This window comes from Pocillopora damicornis, chromosome 11 (assembly GCF_964200805.1).
Source record: "Pocillopora damicornis chromosome 11, jaPocDami1.2, whole genome shotgun sequence".
Taxonomy (NCBI): Eukaryota; Metazoa; Cnidaria; class Anthozoa; order Scleractinia; family Pocilloporidae; genus Pocillopora; species Pocillopora damicornis.
This window is the reverse complement of record NC_142680.1, coordinates 13077897-13095728: the sequence shown is the minus strand read 5'-3', so window position 1 is coordinate 13095728 and position 17832 is coordinate 13077897. Positions and strand designations below refer to the sequence as shown.

Genomic DNA, 17832 nt, shown 5'->3' with positions numbered 1-17832 from the left:
TAATTAATTAAATTAATTACCTTAATTGATAAAATAATAATAATAATAATAAGAATAATAAAAAATAAACAAAATGAAATAAAATGTGCTTATCAATAAATTTAAAGAGTCAAAATCTTAAAATCGATAACTAATCGAAATATCAAAGTTTAAAATTAATCAAAAATTTTTTTAAAAAGTTTTCAGCTTGGATTTAAAAATAGATAAGAGATGTGTTTCTTTCAGATCAGTTGGAAGACTGTCGCAGTCTTTCGCAGCTTGATAGATAAATGTTTGTTTACCTCAATTAGTTCGAGGAAGGGGTAAACGAAGATCATTGGAACGTCTTGTGTTATATGAATGGACAGCTTGATTTTTAATAAAATTAAAGTTAGAATCAGTTTCCCCAATCAGGCACTTGTGGATTCCAATGTAGCGATGAAAAAACCTTGCGGAGAGTGACTTGAGATCTAGGCTCCTCAGTGCTTCGGTAAAGGACAATATCACTTGCCAGATGACAATCCGGAAGATCATTCACGTAAATAAAAAACAGTAAAGGTCCCAATATACTGCCTTGGGGTACCCCGACAGGCATTTCGGCAGCTGCAGAGTGAGCATCTCCAACCGATGTAATTTGTGACCTGTTTGTGAGATACGATCTAAACCACTGGGTGGTAGAACTGGTAAGACCGATGTTCGTCAGCTTTTGTAGTAGCAAGTGATGATCCATTGTATCAAAGACCTTAGATGGGTCTAAAAAACAGCACCTACAAAGGAACCAGCGTCCATATTCTGAAGGATATTGTCTGTGAAATGGGCCAAAGCTGTCCCGGTTGATAACTTCGGTCTGAAACCAAATTGTTTGGATGTAATGATCTCATTATTATTAAGATAAGCATACAGTTGGATGTGCACGGCTTTTTCTAGGATTTTACTTGTCGTTGGCAGTACAGTAATGGGCCTGTAATTGTTAGCATCGCAGCGATCACCTCTCTTGAATAATGCTGTAACTTTTCCAAATTTCCAAAGGGGAGGGAAAATGCGAGTTTCAAGGGAAAGATTGAATAATCTAGTTAGGCTGGCACTGATAACTGTGGCTGAATCTTTCTACAGACGCGCACTGATGTTATCGAGACCGATAGCTTTATTGGTTTTGATCTGTTGTGGCTGACGAATAACGAAGTCTTCCGTAATCGGCTCGAAAGTAAATTCATAGGGTAGACTCCAGTTTACCGTAGGTGTCGAGAAGATGTAGGACCTGTAAGACTTGAGCTCCTGCGCTAATTTGGTTCCAGTTGTTGAAAAATGGTCATTGAGAATCTTGGCTATAGATTTATTGCTACAGTATTGAACACCGTCGGTTTCAATGCTGGAGATGGGAGTTCTTTCTTTGCGAGATGTTATGTCGTTAAGAGTTTTCCATAACGCACTTGGATTAGATTTGTTTCCGGTAATAAGCTTAGAATAGTATTCCGATTTACATCTCTTTATCTCCTTATTTACGTAATTCCTAAGTTCCTTATAACGTGACCAGTGATTGCCAGACTTTGATTTCAGGGCTTTACGATTGTAATGATCTCGTTTGTACATAGCTTCAGATAGCCTTGCATTCATCTAAGGAGAGCGGACCCTTTTATTCTTGATTTTCTTATCGGAGCATGACTATCGGCAACGTGAGTGAAAAGTTTGTTCCAATCATCGACCGCGGAGTCAATGTCATCCTTGTTTAATGCCTGGTCCCAGTCAATATCTCTCAAGTCATTCAGAAATTCCTGCTTTGAATAATGCTTGTATAACCGATATTCAATGGTTCTCCCTGGAGCCTTGGGAACACCTGATTTGATAACGCAGAAGATCAAACAATGGTCACTTAGAGGTGATGGAGTAACGCCTCGGTCAATAACACGATGAGACGTATTAGTAAACAATAAGTTAATCAATGTTGATGATCTTTCCGTTATTCTTGTTGGTGCACTAATTAGTTGGTCTAGGTGATAAATATTTGTCACCTGGAGAAGTTTGCGCTTCTTGGCTTTATCATTATTTATCTCAGAGCATAGAAAATTTACGTTGTAATCTCAGAGTAAAACAAGCTCGGTCTTCTCAGGCACAGAAGACATGGATGTATTTAAATATTGAAAAAAAGTTTCCAGATTCAAATCAGGTGCTCTGTAGATTGTCCAGATAATCAGTTTTTCGCATGTAGGTCGAGAGATTTCGACGGCACAAGATTCAGGTAAAGAAACGCCAAGATCGGGTCTAATTCGATAAGGATACCATCTCGAACATAGGCCATAGTACCACCTCCTGTTTTATGAAGTCGGTCAGATCTCACGCAAGAATAACCAGGGATTTGAATTTCGTTATCTGTAATCGATGGTTTGAGCCATGTTTCCGACACTGTAAAAACATCGAAGGGCTGATTGAGTAACCAAAGTTTCAATGAGTCCAGTTTAGGATAAACACTTCTTATATTCAGATGGGCGACCTTGAGTCCTCTAAACCGCGTAAAATCTCTCACAGACAGACTTGGCAGTGCAACAGGACCAGGATTTATTGAGACGTCACCAGCAAGAGAGATAAATAGTAGTGCAAAGGACGCTGAACGCGCTAAGCGACAACCAATAACAGCGAGTTCTCTGTTTGTCAGCGGTGGTTTGGATGTCTTGCAGAAGCTCGACCTCTTTGAAAATTGCAAAGGCTGGCTTAAATCTCTAGCCACTTAAAGACCCTGCTATCTATGTGTCGAGTTGGAAGTAGGCACTTTTGAGGCGAATATTTGAAGAGAAAACATATAAAAGAAGTAAAAAACAAACGAAGCGGGAGGGCGGTAAACTCGTGGCTCTCGCCGCCATTTGCGAGTTTTCGCGGTAACAGAATGGATGAAGTAAATTTCTAGTGAGTTCATCTTATTGCTTGGTCCTTTGACCACATTTTTAGAGCTATTGAAAATTACACTAAAATAAAAAGCCTTGATACGAAAACAAAACATAGCTATTTACCTTCCCACAGCAGCCGGTCCCGTCATTGCTTCTGGTTAATATTCTGCTAGGTTCCAGTCCCGCTTTCTCAGATTCTTTACAGTGAAAAAAGAGTGACAAATTACGTTAAAGTTTCGCACTAATGGAGATTTAATCGACCTTAAAATATTGGTACTAAAAATTAATACAATAGCTGTAATCAAACGGATTCATGGTAACCATCTTCATTGCTTTGCGAAATTTCCTGACTTTTTTCTGACAATTGTATTATTTCCCTGGCCAACTGTGGTAACAGTGTTATACATTAATCCTTATGAAACATGATTCGATAGCTACTTAACGTATCTTGGAAAGATTGAATATCTTAGAAACCCAACTTTAGCTAGTCCAAGTCAATTTCAATAAACTTTATTCGACCAATTAAACACGTCTCATGTTCGTGAAATGTACCAAAGAATTTAAATTTTAGAACATAATAAATAAAGTAGAAACGGAAAGTGTATGATTTCATTCAGAAACCAATTTCAACCCGTACTTCTATGGGAAATGACGTGTTTGATAGGTATCTGTCGGTTGAAATTAACCATGAACATGAGTTATATCAAATCACATAATGTTATGGGTCAGAATTTTCAATCATGAAGAGGGCCGATACAAGATGAACGAGTCCGTATTAACTTTTCCCTAAACTTTTTTAAAAATTAAGATTTTTCCTGATTTAAAGTGAAATTCTCGACTTTTCCTTGACCTTTTTAAGACCTGAGTATTTTATGACCTGTGGCAACTACGACAACTGCAAAAACCAATTAATTGAATAAAACAAGCGCAGCTGAGACACCCAAAATTTTAAGCAATTCACGCATTGTTTTGTTGCAATTGTAGGGCGCACTGAACTACATTAATAGTTTTCTTGCTTAACTACTTACTAACTTACTTAATTACCTCTCTACTTACTCATCTACGTACTTACTCACTAACCAACTTACGCACAGTAGCGTGATATATTTATCACGTTAACCCAAATGGCAAATAGGTTATCATGAATCAAAGTTCCTCCGTAAAAACGACTTGTTTCACTTGAGGTTGTGGTTAGAATCTGTTCTTGACTTAAAATATTTTAAACCAGGATGATTCGCAATTTTCTGGTCAGATTATGATGGTGAAAACAAGATGAAAAAAAAAGCTTGCTGGTTTTTAAAAAAATTTAAAGCTAGAGAAATTACCATTTTAAATAAGCTATACCTGTTGGTAAAATTGGGAGTCTTTGCTTACCTGCGTTCCGCGACATTTCAGTGACCATAGACTGCATTGCTTCGCCAATCATACTTGCAGCGAGAAAAATATCATTGTGTATATCAACTGGCAAGTCTACAGGAGAACCATAAAATAAAAACAATTTCAGCATTCAAAACATAGATATGTCTCCAATTCATGTTTCTTGGGCGATTCTATCTTTTGCAAAAATACAGGTCACTTTACTTCCAATTAACCTTTGGCAGGTCCAGTTTTATCGTACCTCTGAGATTGTAATAGGTGTGACTCTTACAATCCCAGAAGTACTTAATACTGGACCTACTAAAGGTTTATACGACAATCTATGGACTTAAGTTTTTGAGGTTTTGCACAGTGAAACAATGGAACTCTACCGGTCGCGACGAGGAACATTAAAGCTTGTAACATTTTCAGACAAAAATTAAAATTCATATACCTTTTAAATTTTAACTGTAAAAAACTTTAATATTTTGTTTCTATATATACTGTTTTTACTCTACTTTTTATTACACTTGAAATGAATTTTACTTACCGTGGCGTACCTGAAAACTAGCTGTTAACCTAATTGCACTTACCACTTTAAAAAAACACAGTCTCCACTTCAGATATCTGTCCCTTCGTTCTAGGACAACTCGATCATTTTTTTCTGAGTTATTGGTAGATCCTGCGCTTTGCACCCACCACGCGTTGGCCATAAGGGCATAAAATCGCACTTCAATAATATCAACACGTGCGCAATTGCTAGACACTCTAACTGGAAGTTATCGACAAAGTTGTCCTTACAGTGGAACAAAAGTGTGAAAACATTACCTGAGTGAGCATCCAAAGGGAAAGTAGATGTTATTCTATCGACAATATTACTGAGCTCAATCCCTTCGTGAGAAGTGTCGAGTCGATCTACCACGCCCAACTCTGCAGCCGTTTTAAGAAGAAAAGAATTACGTGCCAAGCTGCTCTGGAAATCCCCGAACTGGGGTTTTTGATAAAAATGTCTAGGCGACAAGGAACACCGAGGAGAATTTAGCTGCAGCGATGGACTTGGCGTAAGAAATGTTGCCTGAGGAACGACGGAATGTTGGTTTAGGGACTGAGCTGGTAACATGCCTGGCTCGGAAGGAGGTTGGTAAAAGCCACCAGAAAAATTGACTCGCGTTGACATCATGGTATTATTCGGTTCGGAAACTGTAGGGGGAGGAGCAACGATCGCCATTGAGGGTGACACGGTTGTGTGAGGCTTGGAAGAAGGCTGAGCTGCTAGCGTTATTGGCGAAGAGAGCTGCATAGCTTCATTCTGCAATGAAGAATAAATCGACAAATCCTATTTTATTATTATCTTATCATTATGTTATCTAATACTTATTTTTAATCAAAGGATTCTCGTTAGCCTGGGGATAAACCCAAACTGGTCGAGAGACCCGACTTCAAGACACCCCGAGCAGCATTAGAATTTTGCTTTTTTAGAACTCCACACACACAAAGCTTTAAATATCAAGTGCTCAAGTAAGAAATCTCAAGTGTATTCCTCAATTATTCACCGAAGTAGGGGTACCTATTCACCGACAAGCCTACCAGAACTAAGGTGATTGATTACTTTGGTGTATACCACACAAGCTGAGTAACAACAACGAGTGGCAAAAGTAGTTGGCACGCCTCCCTTTCTAGATGGTCCACAATGCTTCACTCAACATCTTGACTCCCCCTTCCTCCAAACAATGTTGCCTGAAGTTTGTAACCACGTTATAACACCAGACAACACTGAAATCGGGGAAAGGGGGAAATATATTAAAGCTATAGGAAAATTAAAAAAGTAGTAGATCGTGCTTAGACTTTTGACACTCACTGAAGTCAAACAAAAAATTTTCATCAAAAGCTAGAAAAGCTTTTTATTTCCCAAGCAAGGCATATTGACGCCTACAAAACATTTGGAGGAATTTATTGATTTGATACAAAAGTACTTACCTAGCTTATACAAAGAACTTGTTTATTTAGTTTATCATGATACTGTAACAAATTCGACTTGTGGTTGAAACCATGCTTCACAACTTTCTTTTCCCCAAAATTTGAAATTAAAAAGATCAACAATCCTTCCATAAGTACTTTGGAACCGCACTTTGGTGCCACTTTGTGTACAGTTCTTAGCCTCCTCGATTATTAATAAAACTTTCCCTTCCGAAAAAGAAGTGAAAGACATTTATGATTTTGTTTCTCGTCGACTGTTTGGATGCGAATATTGCTTGGCTAATCACCACCGAGATAGCCAATCAACGCGCGCGAAAAGCACTTTTCACTTGTGTGGTATGAACCATTATGAAATATGTTGCTCTCCAGGGGTGTAAATAAGACTGTTCACACCTTCATTTCACAACTTTAGAGAAAAGGTCGGAAAAAGACACGAAGGAAAACTTGTGATTGTTGTTAGGCCTCCGTTCTGTCTTCTCCCCCCCCGTGAGCAAAAAGGAATGCTTGGTTGGGTTTCGTCTAATACGTTAATTTGTTACTGATTTTATCACAATAGGCTTTTCTTGTAACATGTTAGCTAGTTAGTTGCCTCTTGATTTAAAAGCATTACTTGTGCCAAAATAAGAACCCCCCAAAATTAGAAATTATCATAATTTGTTCGTTTAATCCTATGAAAAAAAGAAATCACATCCATTACAGAGGCTTAGATGTTTGAGCGACGTTACTTCGAACCCGTGGCACATAGAGTATTTAAATGTGACTGGTAAAGCGAATGTGTTCAGAGCAGTAAGACTAATTCTTTGTTTGTTGTGTGATTTAAGAGTCAGACATTAGAATTTTCTCAATCTCGACGCTCATTTATGAATAACGAGGATGCTCGATGGGAACGGAGCAAAATCAATACCTTACTCTTTTAGGCGCTTCAGTTCAAAGGTTGCCTGTGGATAGTTTCGAAAATCAAAATCAAAACCGAATGTGTTAATTAGTGAGCGACGCTACATAATAGCTAAAATGCTGTTAGGAAGCAGGAAATCTTCCCCACTTTACACAACAAATAATAAATCAGACCCTATCATCGTGCTGAAATTTAAAGTTTGGATCAAAATCACTGGAATTTGACAGAAATATCAAAACAGATATACGTCCTAAGCTTAGCACTTTTAGCTGTAGTTTTTTTACAAAGATTTTGTCCAAGAATAAAAGAAGTATTTTCATATCATGTTGTTCATTAGTGCTATATATCTGATTATTTTGAAATGTGTACTGAGGAAGTACTAAAGATTTTGATTTCTAATACAACTCAGTAAAATAAACGTTAAAACACTTTCACCCCTCAACGAAGGGTGGATGACGGTCAGTTTAAAGCAAACCAAAATTATCGATTTTAAAAGTACATTTGAGATTATCTGATGAAAAAGATATTGTACTACCGTTTGGAGTTTGTGGTTAGTATCTAAAGCTAACTGGTCCAAGCGATCATAGGCAAAACTAGAGGCCATTTTCTCCTCGTATTCAAGAAGACAGGAAAATGTCCTTTCCTCTGTGACGGTAGATAAAACGACAACAATGTTTGACTTGAACTTTACTTTTAATTTACAATTGTTGCTGATCACAACACGACAAATTGCAAATATTAAGTTTAAATTAAGAGATTTACAAAACAGGTGCATTGCAAAATCTTTTTGAAGTATGATAGCATGCTATTAAGTATTCATATGTTCTCAAAAACGTTGAAATCGAAAGTAGACAGCAAAGCTGTAACTTGAATTTCACGCAGAATTTAACATTTTTAAAAGTTTCAAATTTAAACATTCATGAGCGGTTGAGTCGCACTTCCGACTATCACATCCAAGGCGTCAACCCTAACCAAAACATTTAAACAAGTTCGCAAACAACTCAAACACAGTTGTATATTTGTCTCGGAAGTATTGTGCTTTGTACCTTTGAACGTTTTCTTCATTTCAAGACTGTATTCCGTATAAATATTCAGATCCGGCTGTGTAAGCTGCTTAACGTTGGTTTTTCATACAGCTCTAGTCGTAAAGCGATGCCAATGCCATGTGATTATTATGCCCTATTGTCAGTCAGAAGTAGCATCGACTTCCTATTGTTTTCATTTAAAAAGTTTCGTGTCAAAAAATTTAGTAGACATACACAGCATTATCGAAACGTGATATGAGATTGGTTCTAGCCGACTCGGCGCAATAATTCCTTTCCTTTTTCCTTCAAAAAGTTGAAGTAAAAGGCATATGCACTTCACCTATTCCTAAGATGAACAATAAAAACATCACTTTAGCCTCTGAAAGGGGCGAACTACTGAAACGACTGTTACGTTATGTATCAAATTCCCTTAGTATTTGATCTGTCAACACGTTTCTTATGACAAAACAAAAGACATACAATTATGTATCAAGTTTTAATTCGAACTGCAACGGTTTCGAGAACATGATTACAGCGCTCAAGGTTTTAACGCCAAATTAAAGTTACTTTCCTCTTTTAAATTTTATTTTAAATGGTAATAGGTTTAAGGCTTTGCTACATTTAAATTTGATAAAAAAAATTACCTCTGAGTCCTCTTTAGACTCTATACACATATTTTCTACAGTTACATAATTATATCTTCGTTGATTAATTATACGATAGAACTTAGTTGCTTTGCGGTCAAAAAAAAATTTCATCACTATCACAAAGTTAAGAAAAAGTTTGCGCAAATTCAGGTCAGCTACATGTAAGCCAATCACATCCTTCGCTATCACACACAACCCAAAATGGCAGCGACAAAAATCGCGACACGCATGTGCCATTTGGGGAAAGACTGAAATTTATTTTCAACTCATTCAACCTAGACCCAGTACTGCGATCGTTGTAGCTCAATCTTTGCCTGTACCTGTTGAAGAAGGATCCTTAAACGATGGAGCTGAACTTGCAACTGATAGTTATGCTCTTCGAGAACTTCTTCACGTGCCTCCAAACGTTCCCTCTTGCGTTGTAAATGGGCCTCTCTGGAAGGGCCCTCAGTAGGGACAATAATATGTTCCCTTTGATGCTGGCGTTGAAGTTGATATATACCATTGATTTCGCCTTGTAGGGCCCTGCACGGAAAGAAAAATAGAATCACTCTTACTTTGAGCAGAATTTCCTCTATCAAACTTCCAAGTTGAAGAAACCAAACTCCAACCATTTTCATAATATGGAGTATTCACGCAAAAGGTGCAAACTCTACGAGTTAAGAGAGCAAATACAAACGATTCTATGAAGGTTACTTTCACAAGTGGCGTATGGTCTATGAGGAAGACTAGAGGAAACTAAGACCATAATCATAAGGGATACTTTAACAAATGGCGCATAATCCACGAGGAGAGGTGAAGCAAATTCAAACCATTCTAATAAGGAATACCTTTACACATGGCGCATGCTTGAGGAGAAAAAGTACACTCTTACAAAAGAAGCATGCTCTATGACAACGAGTATGGTATTTTACTTTTACCTCAGCGTTCAGAATTTCATGAGAAGGATGCGTTGAAACCAGAGTGAGCAGACACTTGTTTATGCTAACATACCTGTTATCGTTTTCCAAACTTTTGATCAGATGCTCCAAGTCTCCCTTGCTTTGAATGTCTCCGTACCTTGCGTTTTGAGTAGGACTGGCAGACTGAAAAGATGGCACAACACTTACATAAAGATTTCAACCTCCCCCGTCTATACGCCAACGTGGTCCTAACATTATGAAAGATGCCCTGCTTACCAAGATTTCCCTACAGATCAGTGAAGGAGCATCCCACCGGAAAGCTTAAAGTAGGGTCTTCGAGTCTCCTTGCAAACTTGATATCTTTTGATTCTTTTCCATAATCAAACTCAAATTCAGCCACTTGCGCCTAAATCATATCTATAAACACTACTCAAGGTCGAGCAAAACTCGAATAATGTCGTAGCAATTAATAACATATCTGAAAGCTCGAATAGCTTTATGCAATATTAAATAATAAAAGTTGGATTCGATCTCTCATTTTTGCACACGCATGCGACGTCAGATAACAACCAGCCTTCTTTTGATTTGAGTTATTCTGGTTTAGTTTAAGTGATTTAAAGTTGAGACCTGAACAAAAAACTTACAATGTTTCGGCGAGGTGTGCCTAATTTCCGACACTTTAAAAACAGTTACAATCGCACTTAGAAAGACAGTAATCATCTCCTTCAAGACACCTACCATCGACTCTGGCTCACTAGTCAAGCTGGGGGAAAAAGGAGTAGTAGAAGAAAACATCATTTAAAGTTAGCACAAAAAACAAAATAGGTGCTAACCTATCTATAAGAGTGTTCATAATAAGAAAACCACGCATCAATCAAACTTAAATGACTCACTCAGAGACAAATGGTCTATGTTCGACCTTGTAGAGGGGCGTACCTAAGAGGAGTCCCGGGGTGCCTGTGAACCCACTTGTGAGTTGATCGTATTTTAAAGTCAACGATATACAAACTACATAATTCGCAAAGCGAAAAGCTGCGAATCCGAAGGATATGAATGGCATGCATCACTCAATACTCACACAACATGACAGCCGGGTAATTACCTTGGGCGCGAAACCCAAGCCTTGAAAAATCCTAACGACGTCCCCTGTTGCGTGCACGCTTGAACCAATGAGCAAGTGAGGAAAAACGAAAGCTGACTATTTCGAACGAATCGCTTAATCAAGCAGCTTTTTTGACATCTTTTACTTCGCCAGAATGCAAACCTTAAGCTTGGAGAAGAATAATTCGGTGGCGAACAAATCTCTCTCAGTTGTGGGGAATAGCTTTCCCAACCGCATGTGATGACCGTCAGATTTTTTCGGTGTCCAACAATGAATTTGCGTCATGAAATTGCCCTGTCGGTCGCTTGTACTTTGCAACGAGGACATGATTTAAACAGATCTGTATTTGTATCATTTCCTTCCTCGTCAGAGCTACTAAAGATTTCGTTTTTCGCAAAATTATAAAGTAATATTTCTGGAATGGAAAAAAAAATCCCTCCTACTTGTACATGAGGCTACCTGCTAGACCTGCTTTTCACTAGCTATGGCTATTTGCAGGTCAGTAAATGAAATATTGATATCTGATCTTGAAATTGAATTAACGTGCATGTAAATTGGTAAAAAAAGACAGAACTTGAACTTTGGTGATGACCGAAAAATATGTTTGATTTGAGTTTTGTGTGAAGATTTTCTTCAACGACTTTCACAAACAAACAACACAAAGTTAGTTTTAGGTACAATACCTCTTTGTGTAATGTTGTATTAGACCGTGTTCATCAGCCCTGCTGGGAAACAAGAAAAGAAAAAAAATCATAAAAATCTTTAAAACCTCAAATCGATTGAGGTAAGATATATGTTTGCAATAAAGCACACTAAAGTAAAGTACGGTATTAATACCAAATTGATATAAAACACACATCAAAGTGCTCATCCTCCTTCAACTTACATGACGGACCGAGTCACTGAAGGCTTTTCCTTGGATGAGCTCCTTTCTTCTCTTGTTTCATGACTTGCTAGTCTGCCAAAAAAATAACTGGATGAAAATGAGCGATGTCGAAAAATGTGTAGGGATGGAGAAGAACAAGGAAAAAAGGTTGAGTGGAAGTAAAAGGGCGGCGGAGCAGAGAAAAGAGAGAAATTGTAAACGGAGTAGACAAAACAGCAAACATGGATAACTTGAACAAACGCGACAGTACACTCTCACAAAAGAAGCAAATGCTGCTTTACTGGAATTTAACGCTGAAAGGAAAGATAATACTTTAATTCTTAATTATCTCAAAAAGATAAGAAGGAAAAAAATGCTCTAACTAATGTTACTCTAGAAATTAACTTCGTGAAAATGAAATTTTCAAGCAAGCATAATACTTTGATTCTTCATTATCCTTAGAAAGATAAAGAAAAAAAATCCTGACACTAATGTTACCCTAACAATTAATTTCACGAAAATGAAACTCATGCTCGTAATTCGAAGTGGCCTGAAAACTACCGGCCACACCCTCGTGTTAGACACGCCCTTTTATGCACCAGTTGTTTGCAATACCATTAGGACCGTATGAACTCCAGTTTCTCTTTCGACAGAAAACCTTTTCCAATTTTATCTGCATTCAGCTTAAAACTATCTCTGGTCACCTCTGGAACCACCTCCGCCATTGCATCCTTGATCTTCTCAATTATTGTCATTATTATTATTGTTATAGTTAATATTGTTATTAATATTACTGTTATTATTATTATTAGTATTATTGTCATTATTTAATCATGATCGTTATTGTTATCATTATTATTATTATTAGTAGTAGTATTTTTATTAAATTATTATTTCAATATTTCTATTTTTATTAATATCACGCCTTCCTTTACAAACTAACCTAGCCGCATGGTCTCTGTTCTTGACGTTTAAACCTGGTGAAACTTTCTCCGGGGCGCCAAAATCCACAGAATCCCTAAATAACATGAGAAGAAATGTTTTATGAAACACCGCCGTGCAGTAGTAGGCCTAAAGTCATCTCTAAGCCTTTCGCTTAACCTTAAAAAAATATGCTGACAATGTCACAAGCAATCATGGAGACTCTTCGTTTCCCCTAATCATTAATTACAAAAATAAATACGAAAAAAAAGCTCTAGAGCATAACTGACCGAGACTGAAGTTTACCGTAGGTTTTTTGTTGGGGTTCTTTATTTAACACCAAACAGATAGAGGTGTACATATAGTGCAGCAGCGGAGCGTGTATGTAAAACCCTAAGGGTATCATTAAACGCAACAAATTGAACATTTTTTTCAAGACTCGTTTTGTGGAATGTTCTAAAAGTTCTTGCGACGGGAAGTAAATTCGTATTATCAAGCGTTTGTGTGCAATCCTCCACGAGGTGCTTCGATAGTTTTTCCCTCGATGATTGCAAGTGGAAACTCGTTTTTTCCTGGAGGTAGAAACACTTAAGTTTGAGACCTTTTGCAAGTGCACAAAGACAACATAGCGGAAAAGGGTGTCAAATCCGACCGAAAACGAACTCGATCGGGGACCCTCTACACTTTTGGAAATCGAGAGTTAAATTCGAACACGCTGAAATTTTTGCCGTAATTGAATACACCTTCGTCATCTGCAATTCCTTAGCTTTCAGAAAATATTAATTTTACTACGGTAACGTTGCATCAATGAATGATGATCATGTAAGATAATCTGGTACCATAAGTTGGTTTGACACAGTCAGAATGACACAATTAGAATTTGTCTTTGTTCTGGATTATCAGTAAGGGAATTGAAGGTTGTCTTTTTTAAAATACTGAACAAAACATTTTAAACACGACTTACTCGTCTTCGCCATCAGAAGGGGCAACCTCTTTCATTTCGATTGGAATAAACCTTCCTTTGGATGGGTCTTCTTGCCTTTTCTTCTTTTTACTCACTTTATTTCGCATTACTTTGGCGAAGTCTTTCATGTCCTCCTTTTGTGTCGACTTCAGAGATTTCAACAAAAATAAAGTTACTGTTTTTATTTTATGGACTCAGTCAGGGCAGACAGAGTTATATTAAAAATACTAAAGGGAATAATCTTAACAATTATGTTCTCCTTCAAAAAAATAATCGGTCGTTTAGTATGATAAGAATATATACGAGGGAAATCATTTTCTTTCGGTTTCTTTCTCACATGCATATGAGCGGTGGGCAACCAGGCTAGTTTTGTTGACACTTACCACTAGACAGTACTCCTGTGTGGGGTGACCGATTTTGTGCTGTTTACTCACTCGACCAGACCAGAAGCATCCCTTTATAAAACAAGATAATGGAACACTTACTGTTTTGCCACTTTTGCCATGGTTGTAGGTTTAAATCATTAGTAAATGAGATTCAAGACTTCAAAAACGAGGATTTCACGTGGGTTTTGTTATTCCAAATGAAGCATTCTTGGTTACAAAGAGCAGATGAAATGTGTTTAGTTTCATTACCATAACATAACACGAAATACACAGCACGTTACGAGCCTCAAGATATACTATAATATACCATATTAAATTACTATTTACAGCCGAAATTATAACTGCTGTCATTGGTAAAAACGTCAAAACACTTTGACAAATTTCTCGTCATCTTCGTCAAAACTCAAGTCTTTACCAAAAATACAAAGAAAAACAAAACAAGATAACATCAGACATAAAAGGCTTCGTCCAAGCACAAAGGATTACACGTATTCCAACTTAGCCACTAGCCAGAATGTTCTTCACAGAAACAAAACTGGTATACCACTTACTTGAAAACTGAACAAAACAAAATTACTATTAAATTTTCTACCTGACACATGTCGAAGTTGAAACATTTTAAGCAGCGGTATCTAGTGAAGAACAAAAATATAGAATATAAATGCCAGAAAGTTGATGCAAGAAATCGCTTAAGATGAATCGAGATTTGACGCCTGAGAGTTTCCAATGAGAATTTATGAGCAAGGGAGTTTTCAGCGACGGGGACTCAAGCCAGTCCTTATATGGGTTAGAACGGCACAGAGAAAAACCTCACTATGGATGTGAAAGCCTTTAATTTCAAACCATAATTGTCTAAGTAGAGGATGCAACTTTTGAAGTTATTTCAATTTACTTCCTAACGCAAATTCCAACTCCCCTCCCCTGTTTTTGGCTCTGCTATCAAAGGTGTAAACGCATAGGAGGACTGGACATATTTAGGTAGAAATCTGGTGCTTTCCTTGGCTAGGTTTCGCGCACAGTAATGACTGTTCAAGACCAGCAGGAACAGGTTATCAAACCTTAGGAGCATGCTCTGTGTTTTGAAGTGCATGGCCCGTAAGTTCTTAATGCTATTCTGAAAAGCATGTAAAAACAAATCAACTACATCCAAAGCATTTTGCCCCCAAAAGGTTAGAAAAATAAAAACAAGCATTTCAAGCATTAACTGAAATAAATCCTTCATAGGGCTCACCTGAAGCCGACTATGGGGTACATCTTACATACATTGCATTTTGACTCGTGTTTCACTGAAAAACAGAAAATAGCAAGGATTATCACTATTGGGTTGCTTCTTTCTTTTCCATGTTACAGCCCGAAATCATGTGAAGAATGAAAATATAGAATTGAGTTCCTTCAAGGTGGAAACTAGAAAATTGTCTTCAAAAGCATGAGGTGAACTACCATTTAATGGATGGCATTCATTAATTGTAGAGTTTTATTAGTAACAAAGTAATAATAACAACAATAATAAGAATAAGAATAACAATATCGTCCAGACATCATTGTCTGGTTAAAAATCAAAGATCAATAAAACACCCAAATTGACGAGTGATAGTAGAGTGTCAGAACATTTCATGTCAAAGAATATTTAAGTTAAGATGTTGTGTAAATTCAAAGTTGATGAAGTCAAAGAAATACTTTTGCGCAAATGGACTATTTGCATTTTTAATTTTCACTTGGCGATGATATTATTACGATATTCGTTGTGCGATTTTAGTATACGATATTCTCAAAATTTTACCAACATGTATACAAACAATAATGGTAGCAAATGATAATGATGGTGATATATTCTTAAGCAAAGATGCGCTAATTGAAATTTAAGTGTGTGCCACTGGATATTAGCCAGTTAAGGCACTAGCGGCAACCGCTGATAACCCATAACTGATCTCACTCTCTTTAGCCATTTCATGGGCCCGCTCACGGCACGACGGTCTCATTCCACGGATGATATACATTTTGTAAAATATACATTTAGCAACTCTACTGACCAGTCTCTGAGACAGCTAGTCTGTGAAGTGTAGGTAGCCAAACAATTGTTTGTGGTTCTGCGATCATCCATTCGATGAACTCTTCTGCTGATGCTCTATCAGGAATGGACACCTGGTTGGAAAAAAAAATGGAGCAGCGCAAGTGGCATTAGAGACCAAAACCCCTCGTACTTATTCTCCAAAAATAGTTAAATGATCCTTAAGTATATTACTGTATAGAATAACATTATAGTAGTATGGAGCTCTTTGGCATATACATATACTATATGGTCTAGATGAAAAGCAAATAGGCTAAAGAATACCCGCATCTCGGACATAATGAGCTTCACCAAACGAATTCCTTAAGGAAAACGCATCACTCCGTCACCACATCGGAATTTTGGTCAAAATGGATTCACTAGTTAGTAGTGAAGCTACTACTGAAGGTAGATTTATTACATGGCAAGGCACTGCAAATTAAGGCTTTAAACTTTCCAGAAACTTAAAAATTGGTTGACTTATATTGCTTTAACTGTGTTTACAGAAATTCAAATATTTCTCTCAATCTAAAAAGCTATTTCATGTCGACCGAAAAACTAGAAACTGAACCCAGGACAATATAACAGCAATTTAGCAAAGCAAAATTCAACTGACGAAACCCTATTTGCCGGGTTGAAATGAAACTTTTTAAAATAATTTGAAGAATCCTTCGATCCACTGAAAATTATTCTCTGAGTTTCAGTATGTCCATGCTTTCATTTAAATGACGATTTTGCATCAACTCAAATATGTGTTGCTATATTAATGTAAAGTTGATTCTTCAATCTTTGAGATCGTAATTCTATTCAACTGTTTGTATTTAGTTGAATTTCGTTGTTTGATTTGACGATTTGCGCCTCTGTTAACGACTAAATTAAAGGGGAATCAAAATAAACCTAGCACTTTTAACTGAGTAAAATTCGCTTCCGATAAATAATTTCTAGCGTCACCTCAAATTTTATCCTGTCTGATGAACTAAATATTCTTTACGTAAGACAGTGTAAAAATTAATTATAACCATAACATAGTACCCTTTCAAAGCAGTTTCTCACAGCTGGCTCCACACTTGACCCACTGAAGAATGCGCCCTCAAAAATGTACTTGGGAATCTAAACAAACAGAACAGGATTAATGTTCAGAAAAACAAACACAAAAAAAGTCGCTTAGTCAATGGAGCGCCAAAAAAACCCCTCCAATTTATCTGAAATAAACTTAGACACACGTATTTTATGTTCTATTGTCACTGGTGTCTGAATAATTGTTAGCAAAAATAAACTGCAATGGTGCCACGCTTCCTTCAATCTCCTTCACAATCGTTGTTTGGTCTTACACAACGTGCTCTCTCCCCCCGTTGCGTGACGAGACGAAACGTAAATACTTTGGCGGCGGGGTAGGATAAGTTATAAAATTTAGACTGTTTACTGGAGAATGGCATTTCATCTCAAATGAAGTGAGAAATGGCTATTTTGATAAAAGAATTTCGTCGGATAATGATAAATAATTTTCATATTCCGCTTACGAAGTCGCATCAGTATGTAACAGCATATCAGGAAGGTCGGTTCGAATGGAGATTGAAACGAACAAGTTTACTTGTCGTTGAGATGTAGTATTTCAGTACTATTACATTGTAACCTATTTAAAACAAGACACCTTCAACAATAGAAAAACAAAAGGCCCATCTCATACATACTGAGGCAGATGTATCAAGCATATGCGCGCATGTGCGAAATTTTGACGCGCATATCTTTTTTTTATTCGCACTTGCACGCGATTTTAGGCGCGTTTTATTAGCGTTTTTTAATTTACGTAAATCTGAGCGGTATTGTTGTCCATAGCGATATAGTTTATGCAAATGTTTTACGCAATTTTTACTTGAGTCAGCAAAA

At 37.1% G+C, this 17832-nt stretch overlaps 1 protein-coding gene across 4 annotated transcripts in view; it reads right to left on the bottom strand.

Annotated features, from left to right (window-relative positions):
- LOC113677712 (dystrophin) overlaps positions 1–17832 on the bottom strand; it is a 34189-nt gene that overhangs the window by 6827 nt on the left and 9530 nt on the right. The window contains exons 8-23 of one of the 4 annotated variants that reach the window (XM_089187873.1): positions 16978–17055; positions 15929–16040; positions 15130–15184; positions 14491–14530; positions 13896–13967; positions 13513–13658; positions 12571–12645; positions 11649–11720; positions 11446–11487; positions 10399–10423; positions 9752–9843; positions 9079–9283; positions 5043–5523; positions 4233–4328; positions 2982–3055; positions 254–826 (exon numbers count right to left, since the gene is read on the bottom strand). In XM_089187873.1, the coding sequence (XP_089043999.1) occupies positions 377–826; positions 2982–3055; positions 4233–4328; positions 5043–5523; positions 9079–9283; positions 9752–9843; positions 10399–10423; positions 11446–11487; positions 11649–11720; positions 12571–12645; positions 13513–13658; positions 13896–13967; positions 14491–14530; positions 15130–15184; positions 15929–16040; positions 16978–17055 (2115 nt within the window). In that variant the 3' untranslated portion in view covers positions 254–376. Of the gene's footprint in view, positions 1–253; positions 827–2981; positions 3056–4232; positions 4329–5042; positions 5524–9078; positions 9284–9751; positions 9844–10398; positions 10424–11445; positions 11488–11648; positions 11721–12570; positions 12646–13512; positions 13659–13895; positions 13968–14490; positions 14531–15129; positions 15185–15928; positions 16041–16977; positions 17056–17832 lie in introns of those variants that run through there. The other 3 variants (XM_089187874.1, XM_089187875.1, XM_089187876.1) reach the window with 3 other exon arrangements.